This window comes from Hoplias malabaricus, chromosome 11 (assembly GCF_029633855.1).
Source record: "Hoplias malabaricus isolate fHopMal1 chromosome 11, fHopMal1.hap1, whole genome shotgun sequence".
Classification (NCBI taxonomy): domain Eukaryota; kingdom Metazoa; phylum Chordata; class Actinopteri; order Characiformes; family Erythrinidae; genus Hoplias; species Hoplias malabaricus.
This window is the reverse complement of record NC_089810.1, coordinates 34,141,235-34,160,147: the sequence shown is the minus strand read 5'-3', so window position 1 is coordinate 34,160,147 and position 18,913 is coordinate 34,141,235. Positions and strand designations below refer to the sequence as shown.

The 18,913-nt window shown below is 43.5% G+C and overlaps 1 protein-coding gene across 21 annotated transcripts in view; it reads left to right on the top strand.

Annotated features, from left to right (window-relative positions):
• LOC136709235 (von Willebrand factor A domain-containing protein 5A-like) overlaps nucleotides 1-18,913 on the top strand; it is a 31,587-nt gene that overhangs the window by 9,125 nt on the left and 3,549 nt on the right. For 2 of the 21 annotated variants that reach the window (XM_066684321.1, XM_066684322.1), the window contains exons 11-28: nucleotides 9,276-9,355; nucleotides 9,481-9,595; nucleotides 9,861-10,019; nucleotides 11,219-11,322; nucleotides 11,473-11,687; nucleotides 12,372-12,404; nucleotides 14,135-14,155; nucleotides 14,821-14,847; nucleotides 14,975-15,029; nucleotides 15,177-15,197; nucleotides 15,337-15,371; nucleotides 15,499-15,552; nucleotides 15,869-15,895; nucleotides 16,023-16,076; nucleotides 16,181-16,222; nucleotides 17,916-17,954; nucleotides 18,185-18,426; nucleotides 18,710-18,833. In XM_066684321.1, coding sequence (XP_066540418.1) covers nucleotides 9,276-9,355; nucleotides 9,481-9,595; nucleotides 9,861-10,019; nucleotides 11,219-11,322; nucleotides 11,473-11,687; nucleotides 12,372-12,404; nucleotides 14,135-14,155; nucleotides 14,821-14,847; nucleotides 14,975-15,029; nucleotides 15,177-15,197; nucleotides 15,337-15,371; nucleotides 15,499-15,552; nucleotides 15,869-15,895; nucleotides 16,023-16,076; nucleotides 16,181-16,222; nucleotides 17,916-17,954; nucleotides 18,185-18,426; nucleotides 18,710-18,833 — 1,447 coding nt within the window. Of the gene's footprint in view, nucleotides 1-9,275; nucleotides 9,356-9,480; nucleotides 9,596-9,860; nucleotides 10,020-11,218; nucleotides 11,323-11,472; nucleotides 11,688-12,371; nucleotides 12,405-14,134; nucleotides 14,156-14,820; nucleotides 14,848-14,974; nucleotides 15,030-15,176; nucleotides 15,198-15,336; nucleotides 15,372-15,498; nucleotides 15,553-15,868; nucleotides 15,896-16,022; nucleotides 16,077-16,180; nucleotides 16,223-17,652; nucleotides 18,162-18,184; nucleotides 18,427-18,709; nucleotides 18,834-18,913 lie in introns of those variants that run through there. The other 19 variants (XR_010804467.1, XR_010804470.1, XR_010804471.1 and 16 more) reach the window with 19 other exon arrangements.

Sequence of the window (18,913 nt, the reverse complement as noted above, 5' to 3'; positions counted from 1 at the left end):
TGACAGAAGGGACTTCTCCCCTGGAAGTACGTGGGATGAGGCATTCTCTGTTCTGACCAGCTTCACCAGTGATGTGATGCCTGGACTCGCAGAAAGCCTCACAGGTCAGTCATGACCACATGGTGGCCAAGTGGATAGATGACCACTTAACAGACATACTCAAGGGCAAGTCCCTAACTGAGGCATTAGGTCAAATAGCCATCTTCGCTGTAGTACAGCTCAGGGCCAGTGAACGTGAACTTGATGTATCACGGCGACAGCGGGCAAAGGTGGAGGCAAAATTAAGTCAACTTCAGAGCGAAATGGCTGAAGGGAACACACTGTCCCCGGTCACTCCTGATGTGCCACCTAGCACCGCTACAGAAAGACAAGACCAGCAGGAAGATAGTGAAGACCAGGAACCAGATTCAGGGACCATAACCTTTAGAGCTGCTGCAGCACCTCCTCTGGTATCAACAGGTATTTCGCCTGCCCCTGTGTCTCCTGTCAGCCGTCCATTGCAACGCCCTGCTAGACCCAGAGCACTGCAACCCAGTGCCTGGCCCCCTCAACCTCTACACTCTCCTGGTCCCTCATACAAGGACCTGGACAAAATCGCACGCAATATAACCTGCTTTGATCCCAAACCAGATGGTTCTAATGATATCTTTTCTTACCTGAAAGATATTGATTTCTACCTACAACGGTTCCCCGGAATCACAGTAGATGACATATATGTGATTAAACTGACCTCCAGCCGAGACGCCAGTAACTTCATTGAACGTCAGCCAGACTATGTGAAAGTGCGATATGATGTGCTTTGCCAAGCATTGGAGGAAGAATTCTCCAATTACCTGTCACAGACAGGACTGGCTGCTGCTTTGAATGTAAAACAGCAACGCCAGGAACCCCCTCAGCAGTATTATAACAGACTCAGACAGGCATATTTCGGACCTAGAAATGACTCCGGAATGGAGGAAGAGTTCAATTTTAAATCATTATTTATCCAAAACCTCCATCCCTACACTAGTCATCAGCTGGGAGTCTCAGCTTGCCCTCGCACCCTGTCTAGCAGACAGCTGCGTGACTTAGCACTCACAGGTTTCCTAAAATAACAACAAAATACAAACAAACAGTCCGAAACACCCACAGTCTTAAATGTCGACTCCAACTCCCCACATTTAGAGTTGGAGGGTTCCACTCAGGCCGATCCACAAAGATCCACCCAGGATCCTTCACCCACTCCGTGGTCCAATGAGGGCCCAAAATCTCCTCCGCCCTCACACCACCACAAACGCTACCCTCCTCGCAGGCCAGACATAAATCGCGGAAAAGATTTCTGAAACCCTCGGGACAGGGCTGGGTATGGTCGTGACTATTACCCTGCAGAAAACTATGGTGCGGGCCGCGGAAAACCAGCTTATCCCCATAAGGGATATGAGCGAACAACTCAGAACCAGCCTTCTGATTCTAATGCTTGCAATGATTTGCAAAGAGAAAAATAAAAAACCTGACATTCTTTCTATCACCTCTGTGCAGTCTGACCCAGAGCCATCCTCTAACACCCCAGAAATGGTAGAGAGTTATGTAGGAGAGGTGACAAGCGAAGCTCCGTCTTCTAGTGTACCGTGCAGTCTCCTTGTGACCCAGGCAAGTGCTGAGGACCAAATGGTACAGGGGGGTGACTCACAAACACCCTCCAGTGCTGTCTTGGTTGTTCAGTTAGATGGTAAGGAAGGTTTAACGCCAGATGACCCTTCGGTCATTGAAGGTGACACACCCGTCCAACAATTCATGGGACACTTAACTGAGAAAGGAGTTGTACGCAAGTTCTATTTGTCCACCATTGTGGAGAGAAGGCTAGTACATGAGGCCCTGCTGGACACTGCATCAGATGTCACCCTTATGTCTTCCACCTTGTTCCATCAGGTTCGAGCCATTGCGCGGCGTGAAAATCGTGAGATACAGCTCCAAAACTGTTCTCTTAAGATTCAGCCGTACTCACATCCAGGCCTCACGATCCAATCTATGGCACTAATACACTTAGCCATTGGACCAATGACATTAGTGCATCCAGTTCATGTGTCTCCTCTTGAAACAATTCCCTTCCTCATAATAAAGCGAAGACCTCCTTAATCGCTTTGAACCACTGATTGACTTCAAAGGTCAAATATCTGGGCACAAGTGCATGAGTCTTTGCCCATCTACACCCCACACCACCAGGAAGCTCAGTGTTGCCGCCTTGAATCAATAGGAGACCCACCAAGTCACATCTCTCACTTTGAAGAAGAGGAAACCCATGGTGGCCACACCAGAGACCGCAGTCTCTTCCTGGCCCCCTAATGCCATGTTAGAACAGTGGAGCACATTTCTGTGCACTTTCACTAAGCCTTCCACAACAGACGTTCCCGGCCTTCCCATCGTGAACGGCCTCACAATGCAGGACCATCATGTTGACAATGTCGTTCTGGCTCTGTGGACTGACAAGTCCACCATAAGCCAAACCCTCTTTGAGACCCTGCGCCTCACTCAACCAAATATTCCTTTCCGTGTCGCTTTCCTCTCGACCCAACATCAAAAGTAATATCACCCACTGATGGAATTTGTGGTCTAACCATTCAGTGGAACAAAAGGGTACTCACCCATTATTTCTTGGTCGTCCCTAACTTGCCACACAACACTTACATTGGAAGAGACTTCTTGGTGCGCCTCGATGTCCACGTAGACACCCTAAATAATGTGCTGTGGTCCTTGACTGATGTTTCGACAGAAACATGGTCCTCAGATCCCAGCAACCTAGGCTCAGGACAAACTATTCCTGAGGTATGTCAGGTTACTAACCAAGGTTCCCTTGTGGTACCCGTGAACACCGCAAATGTACCCATCCGCTTGGTCATGCATCCTGGCCAATACTTAAGCCACGCTCATGCGCTTTTCCAACCGTCACCTCAGTTCTTTGAACTAGGTCTCACCCTAGAAGCCACACCTTTGGTGGAAACACGAGCAAGGTCCACCTATGTGTTCGTACGAAATGAAACCACTCAACCCTTGACAATTCCTCATTCATCTCCTCTGGGTTGGTTGGTCAGTACGAAATCCATGAGTACACAGTCCATGACTTTGAGTTGCGAATCCCTATTATAGGTCCAATGCCTGAATCCCTGCTTCTTGATCATCCAGAATCAAAGGTGCTCTCTTCTCGGCTCTGGACATGGGTAAAGACGCCATTTGCAGAATAGATCTTGCCGATGATGATCAAATGATGGTCATGGTCCTTTCTTTAGATTCATCTCTGGAATCCTCCTGGGAACCACCTCTTCTCCCAGAAACGGGAGAAGACACTTTGAATCCACGCAATTCAAAAGAACTATCTGACTCTGAATTTATTAATCAAGTCGAACAAGTTCTAAAGGAGGCCGATGCCCTCCAAAGCAAAGAAGAACACGAGAAACTCTGTGAAGTGCTTTTTAAATACCAAAAATCGTTCGCCAAAGATTCAACAGACTGTGGTATCACTGACATTCACTCAGTGCGCATCCACACTCGTCCAGGAGCACCACCCACATTTGTCCGCCAATACAAAATTCCATTGGCATCCTATGGACCGGTACAAGAAATCATTGATGACTTGCTGGAAAAGGGCATAATTTGACCCTGCAACAGCACGTACTCCGCACCATTATGGCCTGTCATAAAACCCAATGGTAATTGGCGCCTGACCATTGACTATCGGAAACTAAATCAACAGGTTCCATTGTCTCAGTGGCCGATGACACAATTAGAGCAAGAACTTCCCTCAGTCCGAAATGCTAAATAATTTTCCACCATCGATGTAGCCTCTGGATTCTGGACCATCCCGGTGCAAGCAGAAGACCAACACAAGCTAGCTTTCACCTTCGCGAAACCGACAGTACACATTCACCCGGTGCCCCTTTGGGTATGCCAACTCTCCGGCGGAGTTCAACATTTTCCTAAACAAAGCATGCCCTGATGCCCGCGAGCGAGGCACCCTCATATATGTGGATGACATACTCATGTCAACCATTCCCTACAGGCACACATTAACGAGATTGATCATGTTCTTGACCAACTCACAACAGCAGGTGCGAAAATATCACTCTACAAATGTCAGTGGTGCAGAACAAAGGTGAATTACATTGGTCTACTCGTAAGCACTGATGGTGTTGAACCACAAGTGAGTCGAGTGCAAGGGGTAACAGACCTCGCAGCACCCACCAATCTTAAGGAACTCTGTAGTTTCTTAGGAGTATGCAACTACTCACGCCAGTTCATAGAAAACTATGCGGACCTAGCCCGTCCACTTTATGACCTACTAAAAAAGGATACTCCATTCACCTGGGGCAAAGCTCAGGAACAAGCCATGCAGGCACTGAAATCGAATCTGTGCACGGCCTGCAGATCTACTGGAAGAAAGTGAGGGGTCACGCCCGGGAAATGACAAAGAAATCAATGACCAAGCAGATAGCTTAGCCAAACAAGGAGCCCCGAAGGCACATCATGGACATTCGACCCCTCCCTTTATCCAAACACCCCGCATCGAAGTCCTAGCTATTACACAGTCTCGAACTGTAGCGACAGTGTCACCTGACAATGCTAAAACTACCATTGTCTCTATTAACCCTACTTTTTCTGATGCCAACTTAGTTACTCTCCAAGCTCGGGACCCATCCATTTCTAAAATGCTTCTGCATGTCTCTGACCCATCTACGTGTCCCATTTCGGCTCAAGATCTTGACACCATACCAGGCCTTAAAGACCTATACGGCGCCAGAGCGTCCCTCCACGTTGTCAAAGGCATGCTTGTTGATGCCACTGACTCACACACTTCACCTGCGTTCGTGGTTCCTCAGTGCCACAATGGGGTGATGCTGATGCACGCTCATGACTCCTCATCTGCGGGACACAAAGGGGTCAAAGCAACACACCATGCGCTCCGGCGGGTGGCATATTGGCCCCACATGGTAAAAGATGTGGCCTCTTCGTAGAGCCCCCTTGCAAAAGAAAGGGTTATCATTCCCTTTGTCAAACCTCCAGATAGAGTAGGTTGGACCACTCACCCGAACAGTAAGAGGTAACTAGCAGCAAACCAGCGAGACTGGGATGTCAAGCTACCCCTTGTACTGATGGCCATACGTGCGACCCCACATGATGCGGTCGGGGTCTCACCCTTTGAGTTGATGACAGGGAGACAGATGACTCTACCTCTATATCTCTTATATCAGCCAGGTGAAGCTAGCATAGCAGTAGCCTACACAACTCATCAGTATATGGAGGATCTGCAGAAACACCTCAAAGCCACTTTCGCATTCGCCCAGCAGAAACTGGAAAATAGTGCAGAAGGTCGCAAAGCGTACTATGATCACAAGGCATTCCATGACGAACTCCAAATAGGGGACAAGGTGTGGTACTACATCTTTGTCCAACCTGTTGGAAGGTCACGGAAAACAGGAGGGAATCTGGCCCGCAAATTCCTACCCCGATGGTCTGGTCCCTATAAGATCACAGACAAACTGTCCCCCATTGTGTACCAGATCAAGATAAACAAAGTTCGAGGCAGTACTGAGCTCAAGTGGGTGCACCGCAACCAAATCAGACCACACACAACCCCCATGGGACTTGTAGGGGATACTAATGCTTGTGTTAGGTCATAAACAATAGAACCAAAGGCAAGAAGGGTGTTGGTTAGCAAATAACTACAGCCTTCTACTCACACCTTAGTTCTTGTATCCCTTTTCCCCTTTTCCTCTCACTCTTCAGCAGGCAACAAGCTTCTAACCAGACTGAGGACACTCAGGGTGCAAGATCCTAGTCCCTCATCGTCAGTTATTATAGAGTGTTTATCCTAGACGTAAAACTTTTATCAAGATGGGGGTATAGTGGAAAATGTTATAATTTTTCTAAAAACGACTCGCCGTAAATACCCTAAATCCAATCATGAGCATCTCTCCCGGTAGGATGGCCCCACTGCTCATTCTCTTGATCGTTGGCCCCCCAGGAACCGCCATGCTCCCTGAATTGACTGAACTGGGTCCTGACTCCGGAATAATATTGAAAGACCAGCCAGGACTGCTAATCAGTAATTGTCGCCGCCATACCCAGAGAGTATTCGTACGGTCGAATCCCGCCGAAGCATGTAGGAAAAACCTACCGATAACTGCCTTGCAAACTGTTCGGAATGGAGCTAGATGGACTGAGGAAGCTATCAGCCATGCCGAAGCTGACGTAACTCATATGCTCCGCCAGCTACAAAAGTTTACCGTAACGCAATCAGAATTAAGTGGTTTTAACAAACAGTCTAAACGTTTCATAGGGGGATTGCTAATGGCAGCTGCAACAGTGGGATCACTACTGAGCCCCGGAACATCCGCCGTCAACGCTGTCAATGTAGCCACTGTCAAACGTCAAGCAGGAGAATTGCAGGCTGAAATTCCAAACATTAAAACCCAATTAAACAAGCAGCAACAACACCTGCAAACAATCAGGCAAACCCTACGTGGCACCGTCATAGTACTCAATGCTCACAGTGTCGTTTTGAACAAAATGCTCCAGGCGGTTAACTCTTTGCTTTCAGTAATGCAACTTGACCTTGCCCACATCTAGCTTGTGAATATGCTATTGTCTGATATGCTACAAGAAATCAGCTCCTCTGTGGATAGCCTAGCCATGGGGAGAATTCCTCCCTATCTGGTGCCTCTATTCTTAGTACAGGAGATTTTGTCTACAGCAACTCGAGAAGTAGTTACTGACCTCCAGGCCCACCTAGCCTATACCTTAGGTAGCGCCATCCCAGTTTATGTCAATCCTCAAGACAGAGAATTATCATTCATCATTAACCTTCCCATAATGGCGCCTGAAAACATCTACCGTTTGAAAGATGTTGTCAACGTTGGTTTCTGGCAAGATTCTGCCTATGTTTGGGTAAAGACAACATCTCTTGTAGCATACCAAGTTGATAACCCTGATTTATACTTGGTACTCAACTTGCTTATGTGCACACTCACTAAAGACATCCACTACTTGTGCCCTAGCAAACCTTTTATTCGTGACAGCGCAAATGGGATCTGTGGCCCTACAGACCCTACAGGCCCTACTAACCTATGATCACCCCTTCCTAGCCAGACTTTCTGGGTAGATGTCACCGTAAACGCAATCCTACATGTAGGAGACCGGGCCCTTTTAGCGTTTATAACAGCTCGGGTTATCCTTATCCTCTCTGGTACGGATGACATGGCGTCCCAGTGTTCCATAAAGAACTTCAAATCGTAACTCATCTGACCACAGAACAGTCTTCCATTTTGCCACACTCCATTTCAAAAGACCCCTGGCCCAGTGCAAACGTCTGAGCTTGTGGACCTTGCTTAGAAATGGCTTCCTAGAGTTTCAGCTGGCAACGGCGGATGGCATGGTGGATTGTGTTCACTGACAATGCTTTCTGGAAGTATTCCTGAACCCATTCTGTTATATCCTTGACAGTGGCATTCCTGTTTGAGGTGCAGTGATGTTTAAGGACCCGGAGATCACAAGCATCCAGTAGAGTTTTACGGCCTTGTCCCTTACGCACAGCAATTGTTCCAGATTCTCTGAATCTTTTGATGATGTTATGCACGGTTGATGATGATAACTTAAAAGTCTTTGATATTTTACGCTGGGTAACACCATTCTGGTATTGCTGCACTATCTTTCTGCGCAACAATGGTGGAATTGGTGATTGTATTGGCTTCAGAGAGACACTGACACTCTGAAAAGCTCTTTTTATACCCAATCATGTTGTCAGTTGACCTAATAAGTGTTAAATGGTCTTCCAGCTTTTTGTTATATGCTCAATTTCCTTTTTCCAGGCACTTATTGCTACTTGTCCCAATTTTTGGGGGATTTTTTGACACTGTGAAATTTTGAATCAACGTAATTTTCCTTTAAAATGTTACATTTACTCAGATTAAACTTTTGATCTGTCATCTACGTTCTATTACGAATAAAATATTGACACTTGCCATCTCCACATCATTGCATTCAGTTTTTATTCACAAACATTTTCTGGGAGGTAAATACACTTTTAGTGAAGAAAGCCCACCTTTTGTGAGGACAGTCAAGACAGTACCAAACTCACTGCTCATGTTTTACCTGCGCGTGAGGGAAAGTTCATCGCTTGTGTTCTGACAGTGGGTGGCCATACCAACCAAAATACACCCGAAACCACAGAGTGAACAGGACGCTATAACATATTTACTATATACATTTAATATATACACACATGCACTTGAATTAAACCCATTATAATTTTAATGCATTATGACCCTTTTCTTTACAACAAGCAGAAAACATCACTAGTAGAAGGTGATTTCTAGGTAGCTGGTTAATTTTCTAGTTCCACCTTAAATGGTGAATTAATGCATTCTAGTGCCAGATGTGACTTAAAAATGCTGCAGAATAAGAGGCTGGGTTCAGTTTCATATCACAGAAATGTTAAATGTGGGTGACTACACAGTCTGGTTTGCAGAATAATGTAAAGCTTAAATGTAGGGGTGTTCATGTACATGTTCCCTTGTGTTTATATGGTTGTTAAAATTCAAGAATTTCATTATTATATTTCTCTTCCACCCCTTTTTTGGCGTATGCCCCTTGAATAGAATTGGGAAGTTCATTCATTCATTCATTATCTGTAAATCTAGTTCAGGTTTGCAGTGGGTGCAGAGCCTACCTGGAATCATTGGGCGCAAGGCGGGAATACACCCTGGAGGGGGCGCCAATCCTTTACAGGGCAACACACACACACTCACACATTCACACATTCACACCTACGGACACTTTTGAGTCACCAATCCACCTACCAACGTGTGTTATTTTGTCTGTGGGAGAAAACCGGAGCACCCGGAGGAAACCCACGCGGACACAGGGAGAACACACCAAACTCCTCACAGACAGTCACCCGGAGGAATCCCACATGGACACAGGGAGAACACACCAAACACCTCACAGACAGTCACCTGGTGCGAGACTTGAACCCACAACCTCCAGGTCCCTGGAGCTGTGTTACTGCTACACCTACCTGCTGCACCACCGTGCTGCCTCGAATTGGAAAATCCTTCATAAAATTAAATATATAAATATCATCATCACATCATAATTACTGTCCGCTGTATTAAATTGGTATTGCACAGATCCAGCATATGGAGCATAGCTTTATTCTACTTGATCTCCAAAAGGAGGGGAGACTATTAATTGATGGTATGTATGTAGAACATTAAACCTGAGATTATTTTTTACCCTTTTACAAGGTGTTTGTTTTCACGGATGGAGCTGTCAGGAATGTCAAGGACATCCTGGACCTGGTTCGAATGCACTCTAGATCCCACAGGTCAGTGTATTCTCTCACTTACACTCGCAGACATGTGTCTGGTGTTCAGTAAATATGTTTACTGAGTCTGTAGTTTACAGAAATGACAGGATGGACTAAACCTCTGGGCATTATCTTAACATTAGGTGCTTCACCTTTGGCATTGGGCAGGGAGCCAGCACTGCACTGGTCACAGGAATGGCCAAGGAAGGTGGCGGCATCGCTCAGTTCATCAAAAGCAATGACAGGCTACAGCTCAAAGTACGTAAAAAAAGCAAGACATAAGAGAATGGAGTGACCCTCCTGCTTCTCTTATAACTCTGCATGCTAAAAAAAATGAGTTGAAACATTTGTGTTCTCCTTCCAAACGCCAACCAATGTCAGTCTGAAAAGAGGGTGTGGCTGGCAAGTGCTGTCTTCACTCTCTAGCGTGTGGGAGACTGAGGAGAATAAGCTATTGGGTGGAAGTAGCAGTAAATAAAACTTGGGAAAAAAGTGGAGTAAAATATTCCTCATTTTTCCGCAGGTGATGCAGTCTCTCAGTTTCGCTCTGCAGCCTTCTGCTGTGGACATCACTGTGAAATGGACTGTTCCAAATGGTGTATCCATCACTATGTTGTCTCCAGCCCCCAAAGTTCTTTTCCAAGGTCAAAGGGCAATTCTTTACTCTCAGCTCAGTGGGAAGGTGAGAGAGCTTTTATAACTGTAGGAAAATGATATCTTTCAGTATTTTAAATATCATCCATGTGTTCGTATCAGCAGTTTGATTTTCTTGATTAAACAATTATTTCTCACTATCTCTTTAAACGTCTGAGGCTTGTTTTTAAAACAAATGCTTAGTCAGAACTAATATAGAGGTAGGTGTTGTCCTGCTATGGCATTACTGCCTGTAGCACATAGTCATCAGCCTAAATGATGGGCCAACATCATTTCACTCCTTGAATACCAGAAAGACTCTAGGTGAAGAAGCAGTGGCAGGGACATGTCCTTAACACACACACACACACACACACACACACACACTTTGACATTTGATGAGCTTTTCTCAACACTCTAGCTTTCTCCTCAATCGGGGCCAAAAGCTGCTCTTCTCAGTGTCATAGAAAAGTCCTTGGATACTATCAAACCACACCTATTACAGTAGCATAGCTCTGAAGTAAGATCCGGGTATTAAACTGACCTCCCAACAGTTGGCACATTATGAAAAATTTCACTTTGACAATTACAGAAATTGGTATTCTTTGTTCCCAAACGCTTACAAGTGTGGCTAAGAAGTGCTGGTGAAATGCACTGCAGTGATGTACAGTAAATATGTCCCTCGAATTCAAAATGGGTATTCAACTAACAACGAAACTGCTTCGCTTCAACATGTGATATGCTGGATTTGCACTAGATTCAATCAAATATAGAGTTTAAACGATTTTCACCTTGTTGTATTCTATTTTGATTTACATTTTGAAAATAACTCCTTTTTTATTATATGGACAAAATTGATCAAGACCTAACAAATATATTGTTTTATATGTTTTTTTTTTTTGTTGCTACACAGTTCTGTATATTTTTTGACACTTTTAATTTAGTTGAAATATTGGGCCAGTCTTTCCATGTCTGCGTGTCTCTAAACACTTGGGTGTACTCTAAATCAGTGTTTCCCAAATGTTTTCTGTAGTGCCTCATGTTTGTATATAAGAATTGTTTTCTGCCCCCCACTCAGACACATTTACATTGGAATTATTGTCCATGACATGCACTCTGTATTTCATTGTTGCGCCCTGGCAGTAGCTTTGCACCCCTTACTTTGGGAACCACTTCTCTAAATCAGGTGTTCATCAAGAGTGCAAATGCAGATGTGATAATAATACCCATATTATCTGATTTCTTCAGATCTCTGGAGGTGATGAAGGAACCGTCACTGTGCAGTACACATTGGCAGAACAGCCTGTGATCAACCAGCTGAACTTCAGCCTTAAACCAGCTGAGGATAAAGGGTAACACACAAACAAAAATAAGCTGGACATGGATAGCACTTACTTTCCCTGAGATTTGTGACACCCCTCATGCTCTCTTATATAACTCTCATACTCTTGAATTGGAAATAAGTTCAATGCTCTCATTATCACTGTTGGCATTCTTTGTAGACTAGGAATTCATCGACTGGCTGCTCGAACCGTGATCCAGTCTCTGGAAATGAAGGAGAGAGAAACAAATGACAAGAGCTTAAGAAAAAAGGTGGTGGACCTCAGTGTACAGTCAGGAGTGAGCAGCTCTTTCACTGCATTCCTCGCAGTACATAAGGGCAGTGGACAGCCAGTGGCTAGACCAATGGTCAGGAGGACAGTGCCAGTGGCGGACAGTACGTATTTCTGTATTATTTTTTGTGTGAATATGTTACATCCACAGTTGCTAACATTGGATTGGAATTCAGCACCTGAGTTTGCGACTTGTTTATTAACAGAATATACATTATACAGAGAGAATGGTACTGGAAATGCATAGATATTTTTGTTAGTCAACATTAATCATTATCTTCAGTTAGTTTCTTTTGTGTCGTTACTCTTCCTTATCATTTAAAAATAAATATATCAGTATATCACAAGTTAGAATTCTGTGTAAGCCAGTTAACCTCTTGTAATACGTATAAAAACTTGGTGAAATGGATGAGGAAGAGGTATTCAGCAGGTATCGTTCTTCCTAATTAGCCCAAATAAACATTAGCAACTTTAGCAGCAAACAGTGTTGTATTTCAGGAGATAAAGGATCAAATGAATGTGTAGTTCTCAAATCAACTTGTTTGTTCTCCATAGAGTGGATCTAGGCCACTAGGTGTCAGAATAATGGCTTCCACAACTATAAAATTATCATTCATTCCTTTAAAATAAAATACTACATAGCTACATTCCATGAGAGAACTAATTAGTTGTGTGATTCTAAGTTATGGTAGACCTAAGTTATGTAGCAAAGTGTAGTCAAACAAATCTGCTCTTTTGCATGAAACACATTTTGACGTCATCTAACTAACTTTTCTCTGTCTCTTCAGAATGTTCATACTATCAGGCACCAACAAGTAGAGGTGGGAGATATTTGATTCCATGCATCAAGCTTAAATTGAATAATTGAATTGAATTAAAAGAGTGATCATAGAAACCAGGTGTCACAGTGTGTAGGAAGCTGATAATGGGAGCTGATAATAGATTGAATTTTTATTTCATACTTTTCATACATTTTACTTAAATGTGTATCTTGCCCACCACATTAAAATTATTCAATCAGTTTTTAAACAAAATATATTAAAAATTACCCCCAAAATTGCTCACCCAGAAGTGGAGCTGGGAGAATGGACAGTGATTGGAGAAACAAGGAGGAGGCCATAATGTTATGGCTGATTGGTGTATTGCATATGTTCAAAGTTAATGTTAATACCACCCAGATTACACAAGTCTTATTTTTGTAGCAGATCACCATGATAAAAACAGGCTAAAGCTGGTCCTGCTGGAGTAGATTTTCATACATTAAAAGACTGAGAATAAAAAGGGCTCTATTTCTGAATTGAAGCAGATCCACACCATGGGTCTCTCCTCTGTTGCCAGTTCAGTTCAAAATCTATGTTTATGTATTTGCAAATTACAAGTTTGTTGAGGATCTAACTGATTCTTGTCACAAGGTTCAAGGTTCACTGGGTAAGTTACTTAGGAGCTTGTAGTTCAGTATCAAACTAATAGTATTCACTCATTCATTGTCTGTAACCACTTATCAAGTTCAGGGTGGCAGTGGTTCCAGAGTCACACACACTCACACATTCACTCACACACACAGCTATGAATAGCCAATCCACCTGGAGGAACTCGATTACGACATGGGGAGAGAGCACCGAGCTCCCCCAGGACCCTGACCACAGGTACACTACCTGTTATGCCACCATGCCACCCCAAGCCTATAATATATTATAATATAATAAAGTCCTGCATCCATGATGATTCATTATTAGTCTCATCATCGCCGGTGCAGTGGCGCAGCAGGTAGTGTCGCTGTCAGCTCCTGGGACCTGGAGGTTGTGGGTTCAATCTCGCTCAGGGTGACTGTCTGTGAGGAGTGTGGTGTGTTCTCCCTGTGTCTGCATGGGTTTCCTCCGGGTGACTGTCTGTGAAGAGTGCAGTGTGTTCTGCCTGTGTCTGTGTAGGTTTCCTCCGGGTGACTGTCTGTGAAGAGTGCGGTGTGTTCTCTCTGTGTCTGTGTGGGTTTCCTCCGGGTGACTGTCTGTGAGGAGTGTGGTGTGTTCCCTCTGTGTCTGCGTGGGTTTCCTCCGGGTGACTGTGAGGAGTGGGGTGTGTTCTCCCTGTGTCTGTGTGGGTTTCCTCCGGGTGACTGTTTGTGAAGAGTGCGGTGTGTTCTCTCTGTCTGTGTGGGTTTTCTCTGGGTGCTCCGGTTTCCTCCCACAGGCCAAAAACACGCGTTGGTAGGTGGATTGGTGACACAAAAGTGATTGCGCCCATTGATTCCAGGTAGGCTCTGGACCCACCGTGACCTTGAATTGGATAAGCGGTTTCATACAATGAATGACAATGAAGGAATTAGTCTCATCATTCCATGTCACTCCTAGTTTCAGGTAGAAAGGTATCAAGAACCTTTTGGGTGAGTAACAGTGTACCCACAATTACACAGCTACAGCAAGGCATGATGGGAACATGGTACTTCAAAAATTTCAGTGAACTGCAAATGAATATGACCAATGTGATCTAACCAATCAGAAGGCACATTTGAATAAATGCCTTCATATGCCTAACACATCACTCTCTCTTACAGGAAGTGCAGAACTGCAATCAGGTATCAAAATCCTAAATAATATCTATACATGTATTTATAATGTAATGTATTCCAAGCTGGGGCGGCACGGTGGTGCAGCAGGTAGTGTCGCAGTCACACAGCTCCAGGAACCTGGAGGTTGTGGGTTCGATTCCCGCTCCGGGTGAGGAGTCTGTGAGGAGTTGGTGTGTTCTCCCCGTGTCCGCGTGGGTTTCTTCCGGGTGCTCCGGTTTCCTCCCACAATCCAAAAACACACGTTGGTAGGTGGATTGGCGAATCAAAAGTGTGAGTGTGTGTGTCTGTGTTGCCCTGTGAAGGACTGGCGCCCCCTCCAGGGTGTATTCCTGCCTTGCGCCCAATGATTCCAGGTAGGCTCTGGACCCACCGCGACCCTGAATTGGATAAGCGGTTACAGATAATGAATTCATATATTCCAAGCTTGTGAAAAAGATGTTGTAGTGCTTCAGCTGATTCAGTCGTTGTCTAACTGAGTCTTCTCTTTTTTACTCACAACACGGCATGGATTTGATACTCATTGGGTACGTTTAAAATCTACACTGCAGATTATTTGGGAATTAAATAAAGCACAAAAATATCATAAACAAACTAAATAAAATTCTGTCTCAATAGTTTTTAATCAGTTTTCTACCTTCTCTTTCCCCCTTTAATTGTGTTCAGGTCCAAAGGTACATTTGTTCCACGTGAAGATTTAGGTGAGTAACAGTGTGCACACATTTATATAGGTACAGCATAGCATGATGGGAACATGGTGCCTTGGCCAATGTGATCTACCCAATAAGAAAAGGCACGTTTAAATAAATAGTTTGTGATTTCATATAGAAGGACTGCCACCCATTCCAAGGTGTATGCCTGCCTTGCGCCCAATGATTCCAGGTAGGCTCTGGACCCACCGCAACCCTGAATTGGATAAGCGGTTACAGATAATGAATTAATATATTCCAAGTTTGTGAAAGATGTTGTAGTGCTTCAGCTGATTCAGTCGTTGTCTAACTGAGTCTTCTCTTTTTTACTCACAACACGGCATGGATTTGATGCTCATTGGGTACGTTTAAAATCTACACTGCAGATTATTTGGGAATTAAATAAAGCACAAAAATATCATAAACAAACTAAATAAAATTCTGTCTCAATAGTTTTTAATCAGTTTTCTACCTTCTCTTTCCTCCTTTAATTTTGTTCAGGTCCAAAGGTACATTTGTACCACGTGAAGATTTAGGTGAGTAACAGTGTGCACACATTTATATAGGTACAGCATAGCATGATGGGAACATGGTGCCTTGGCCAATGTGATCTACCCAATAAGAAAAGGCACGTTTGAATAAATAGTTTGTGATTTCATATAGAAGGACTGCCACCCATTCCAAGGTGTATGTCTGCCTTGCGCCCAATCATTCCAGGTAGGCTCTGGACCCACCGCAACCCTGAATTGGATAAGCGGTTACAGATAATGAATTAATATATTCCAAGTTTGTGAAAGATGTTGTAGTGCTTCAGCTGATTCAGTCGTTGTCTAACTGAGTCTTCTCTTTTTTACTCACAACACGGCATGGATTTGATGCTCATTGGGTACGTTTAAAATCTACACTGCAGATTATTTGGGAATTAAATAAAGCACAAAAATATCATAAACAAACTAAATAAAATTCTGTCTCAATAGTTTTTAATCAGCTTTCTACCTTCCCTTTCCCCCTTTAATTGTGTTCAGGTCCAAAGGTACATTTGTTCCACGTGAAGATTTAGGTGAGTAACAGTGTGCACACATTTAAATAGGTAAAGCATAGCATGATGGGAACATGGTGCCTTGGCCAATGTGATCTACCCAATAAGAAAAGGCACGTTTGAATAAATAGTTTGTGATTTCATATAGAAGGACTGCCGCCTCCTACAGGGTGTGATCCCGCCTTGCGCCCAATGGTTCCAGGTAGGCTCTGGACCCACCGCAACTCTGAATTGAATAAGCGGTTACAGATAATGAATGAATGAATGAATGATTTCATATACTTAACACCTCATTGTCTGTTACAGGAAGTGCAAAAATATGGGGAAAAAAAACACAAATGAAACAAGGTATCAAAGTCTTAAATTAAATAATATCTATACATGCATATAAAATGTAATGTATTTGCTCTGAATTACAAGTTTGTGGAGGATGTTGTAGCGCTTCGTCTGATTCTATCATTCTTCTGTTCTTTACACACAACATGACATGGATTTCGTGGTCATTGGATAGGTTTAAAATCCACACTTCAGATTATTTGGGAATTAAATACAACACAAAAATATCATCATGAGTATGACCAATGTGATCTAACCAATCAGAAGGCACATTTGAATAAATGCCTTCATATGCCTAACATGTCACTGTCTCTTACTGGAAGTGCAGAATTGAAATCAGGTATCAAAATCCTAAATAATATCTATACATGTATTTAAAATGTAATGTATTCTAAGCATTTTCTTTAAGCACTTATCCAGTTCAGGGTCGCGTTGGGTCCAGAGCCTACTCAGAATCACTGGGTGCAAGGCAAGAGCACACCCTGGAGGATGCACCAGTCCTTCACGACACACACTCACACATACGGACACTTTTGAGTTACCAATCCAACGCATATTTTTGGACAGTGGGAGGAAACCAGAACACGTGGAGGAAAGCCACACGGGGAGAACGCACCAAACTCCTCACAGACAGTCACCCGGAGCGGGACTCGAACCCACAACCTCCAGGTCCCTGGAGCTGTGTGACTGCGACACTACATCTGCATTTAACCCAATCCGTGCAGTGAAACACACATTTACACACACTAGGAGCAGTGAGCACATGTGCACAGAGCAGTGGGTAACGCTAACCATGGCTCCCGGTGAGCAGTTGGGGGTTAGGTGCCTTGCTCAAGGGCACTTCAGTCATGACCTGCTGGCTTTGAGGATCGAACCAGCAATCTTCCAGTTACAAGCCCAGTTCCCTAACCACCAGCCCATGATATTTATGGAAATTAATCTGGCCAATGTGATACATCAACCCGGTCAGGGTCGCTGTCTATCTGCGAGTGGTGTGGCGTATTCTCCCTGTGTCTTTGTGGGTTTCTTGGTGCTCCGCTGTGCTTCCACAGCCAAATACACACATTGTTAGGTGGACTGGAAAAACTAAAGTTTCCACAAGTGTAAGTGTGTGTGTGTGTGTGTGTGTGTGTGTGTGTGTGTGTGTGTGTATGTGTGTGTATATATGTGTGACTGACCCTTTCCAGAGTGTGTTCCTTGTAGAGACCTGAACAACTGCCACCCTGATTAAGATGAATACATCTGCTACAGAATATGAATGAATTCATGAATAATATTGCCCCGTATGCTACAGTGAGATTTGATGTGTTTTTTATTAACATGACTCAACAAAATCTGTGTTTTATTTTAGGTCAAAACTATGACAACGATGTAAAAAATGTTTTGCAATTGTTCCCAAATGAAAAGCTTGTTTGTTGGCAGTATCTAATTTTCTCTAACAGACTGTTTATCTTTTTCTTCACCATTCGTTATGGAATGATGTTTCTTGGGTAAGTTTAAAATCCATTCAAATATAATGGGGTCACAATTTAACACAGCACTGAAAATATCCAATTAATAAAGAAAAATCCTTTAAAACTGTCAGGAGTCATTCAATTTTTTTGTTTTTGCATTGAACAGTTTGAGATATTTCTCTGTCCTTAGTGCCCCATGGTTCTCAGCCTCCCTCTTTTTTCAGCCTGTTTTCTTCTCCTTGGGTCCTAAGACTTCTTTTGTATGGCACCTATCAGATATATGCCTGAAGGTATAAACATTCTAGTTGCATTTTAGCTTACACCAGTCAAAGCAGTAGTTGTGTACTTGATGCAAATGTTTTTTTTTTTAACAAGTTCAAGCCTTTTAAATTAATTTCATTTCTTCATAACCCAATATGTACTCGTGTTTTCTTATAGTGTATGTATACATTTGTTTTAGGATATTATTAAGATATGTAGTGATATACCTCAATAAATCATTGCTTATTATATTTAATAGATGGACGATATGATGACTCAAGTATGGCTGCTCAGATGTCTCTGGGTTCATCAGAATGGGATATGGAAAGTTCCTTCGATGAGTTCAGCTTGTTTGGGCAGAGATCAAGCTTCGACCAGAAGGACTCCTATTTGGAGCTGATCTCTCTCCAGAAAGCTGTCGGAAATTGGGAACTGGAGACAGGACTTCTTAAAGTATTTGGCCTAACAGAGGAGGAACTGACCCAGCAAAAGCCTGCTCAGGTTTGTCTGTGGCAAAGAGCTATAACATAACACAGTCCTGATATGATCATTTTGTAATATGTGATGGGCAGTATTGTAGGTTCCTTACAACAGTAATTCACAGTAGTAAAGTTGATTGTTTTAGAATTTAATTCTCTTAGGACCTTCTCTTAGAGAAATTAGAACCATTGTGCTGTAGATTTATTGTTTCTAGGTTTTAGGTTCTGCACGTTTTAAAATTCTTTGTTCACTGACCTTGGCCGAGGAGTTAAAACAACGAGTGTGTTTTTCTGATGCTGTGCAGGTGGACAGCGCAGTGTGGGTCACTGTTGTGGCTCTGATCTGGCTCCACGGCTTCAAGAAGGCAGAGCAGGAAGAGTGGAAGTTCATTGCAATGAAGGCCACCTCCTGGATCCATTCTCAGAAAGGTACAAATTATCACCAACTCACACACTGCTAATTATCCAATTACTCCTGCTCCATTCAGTAACAGCTATATGCAAACGAG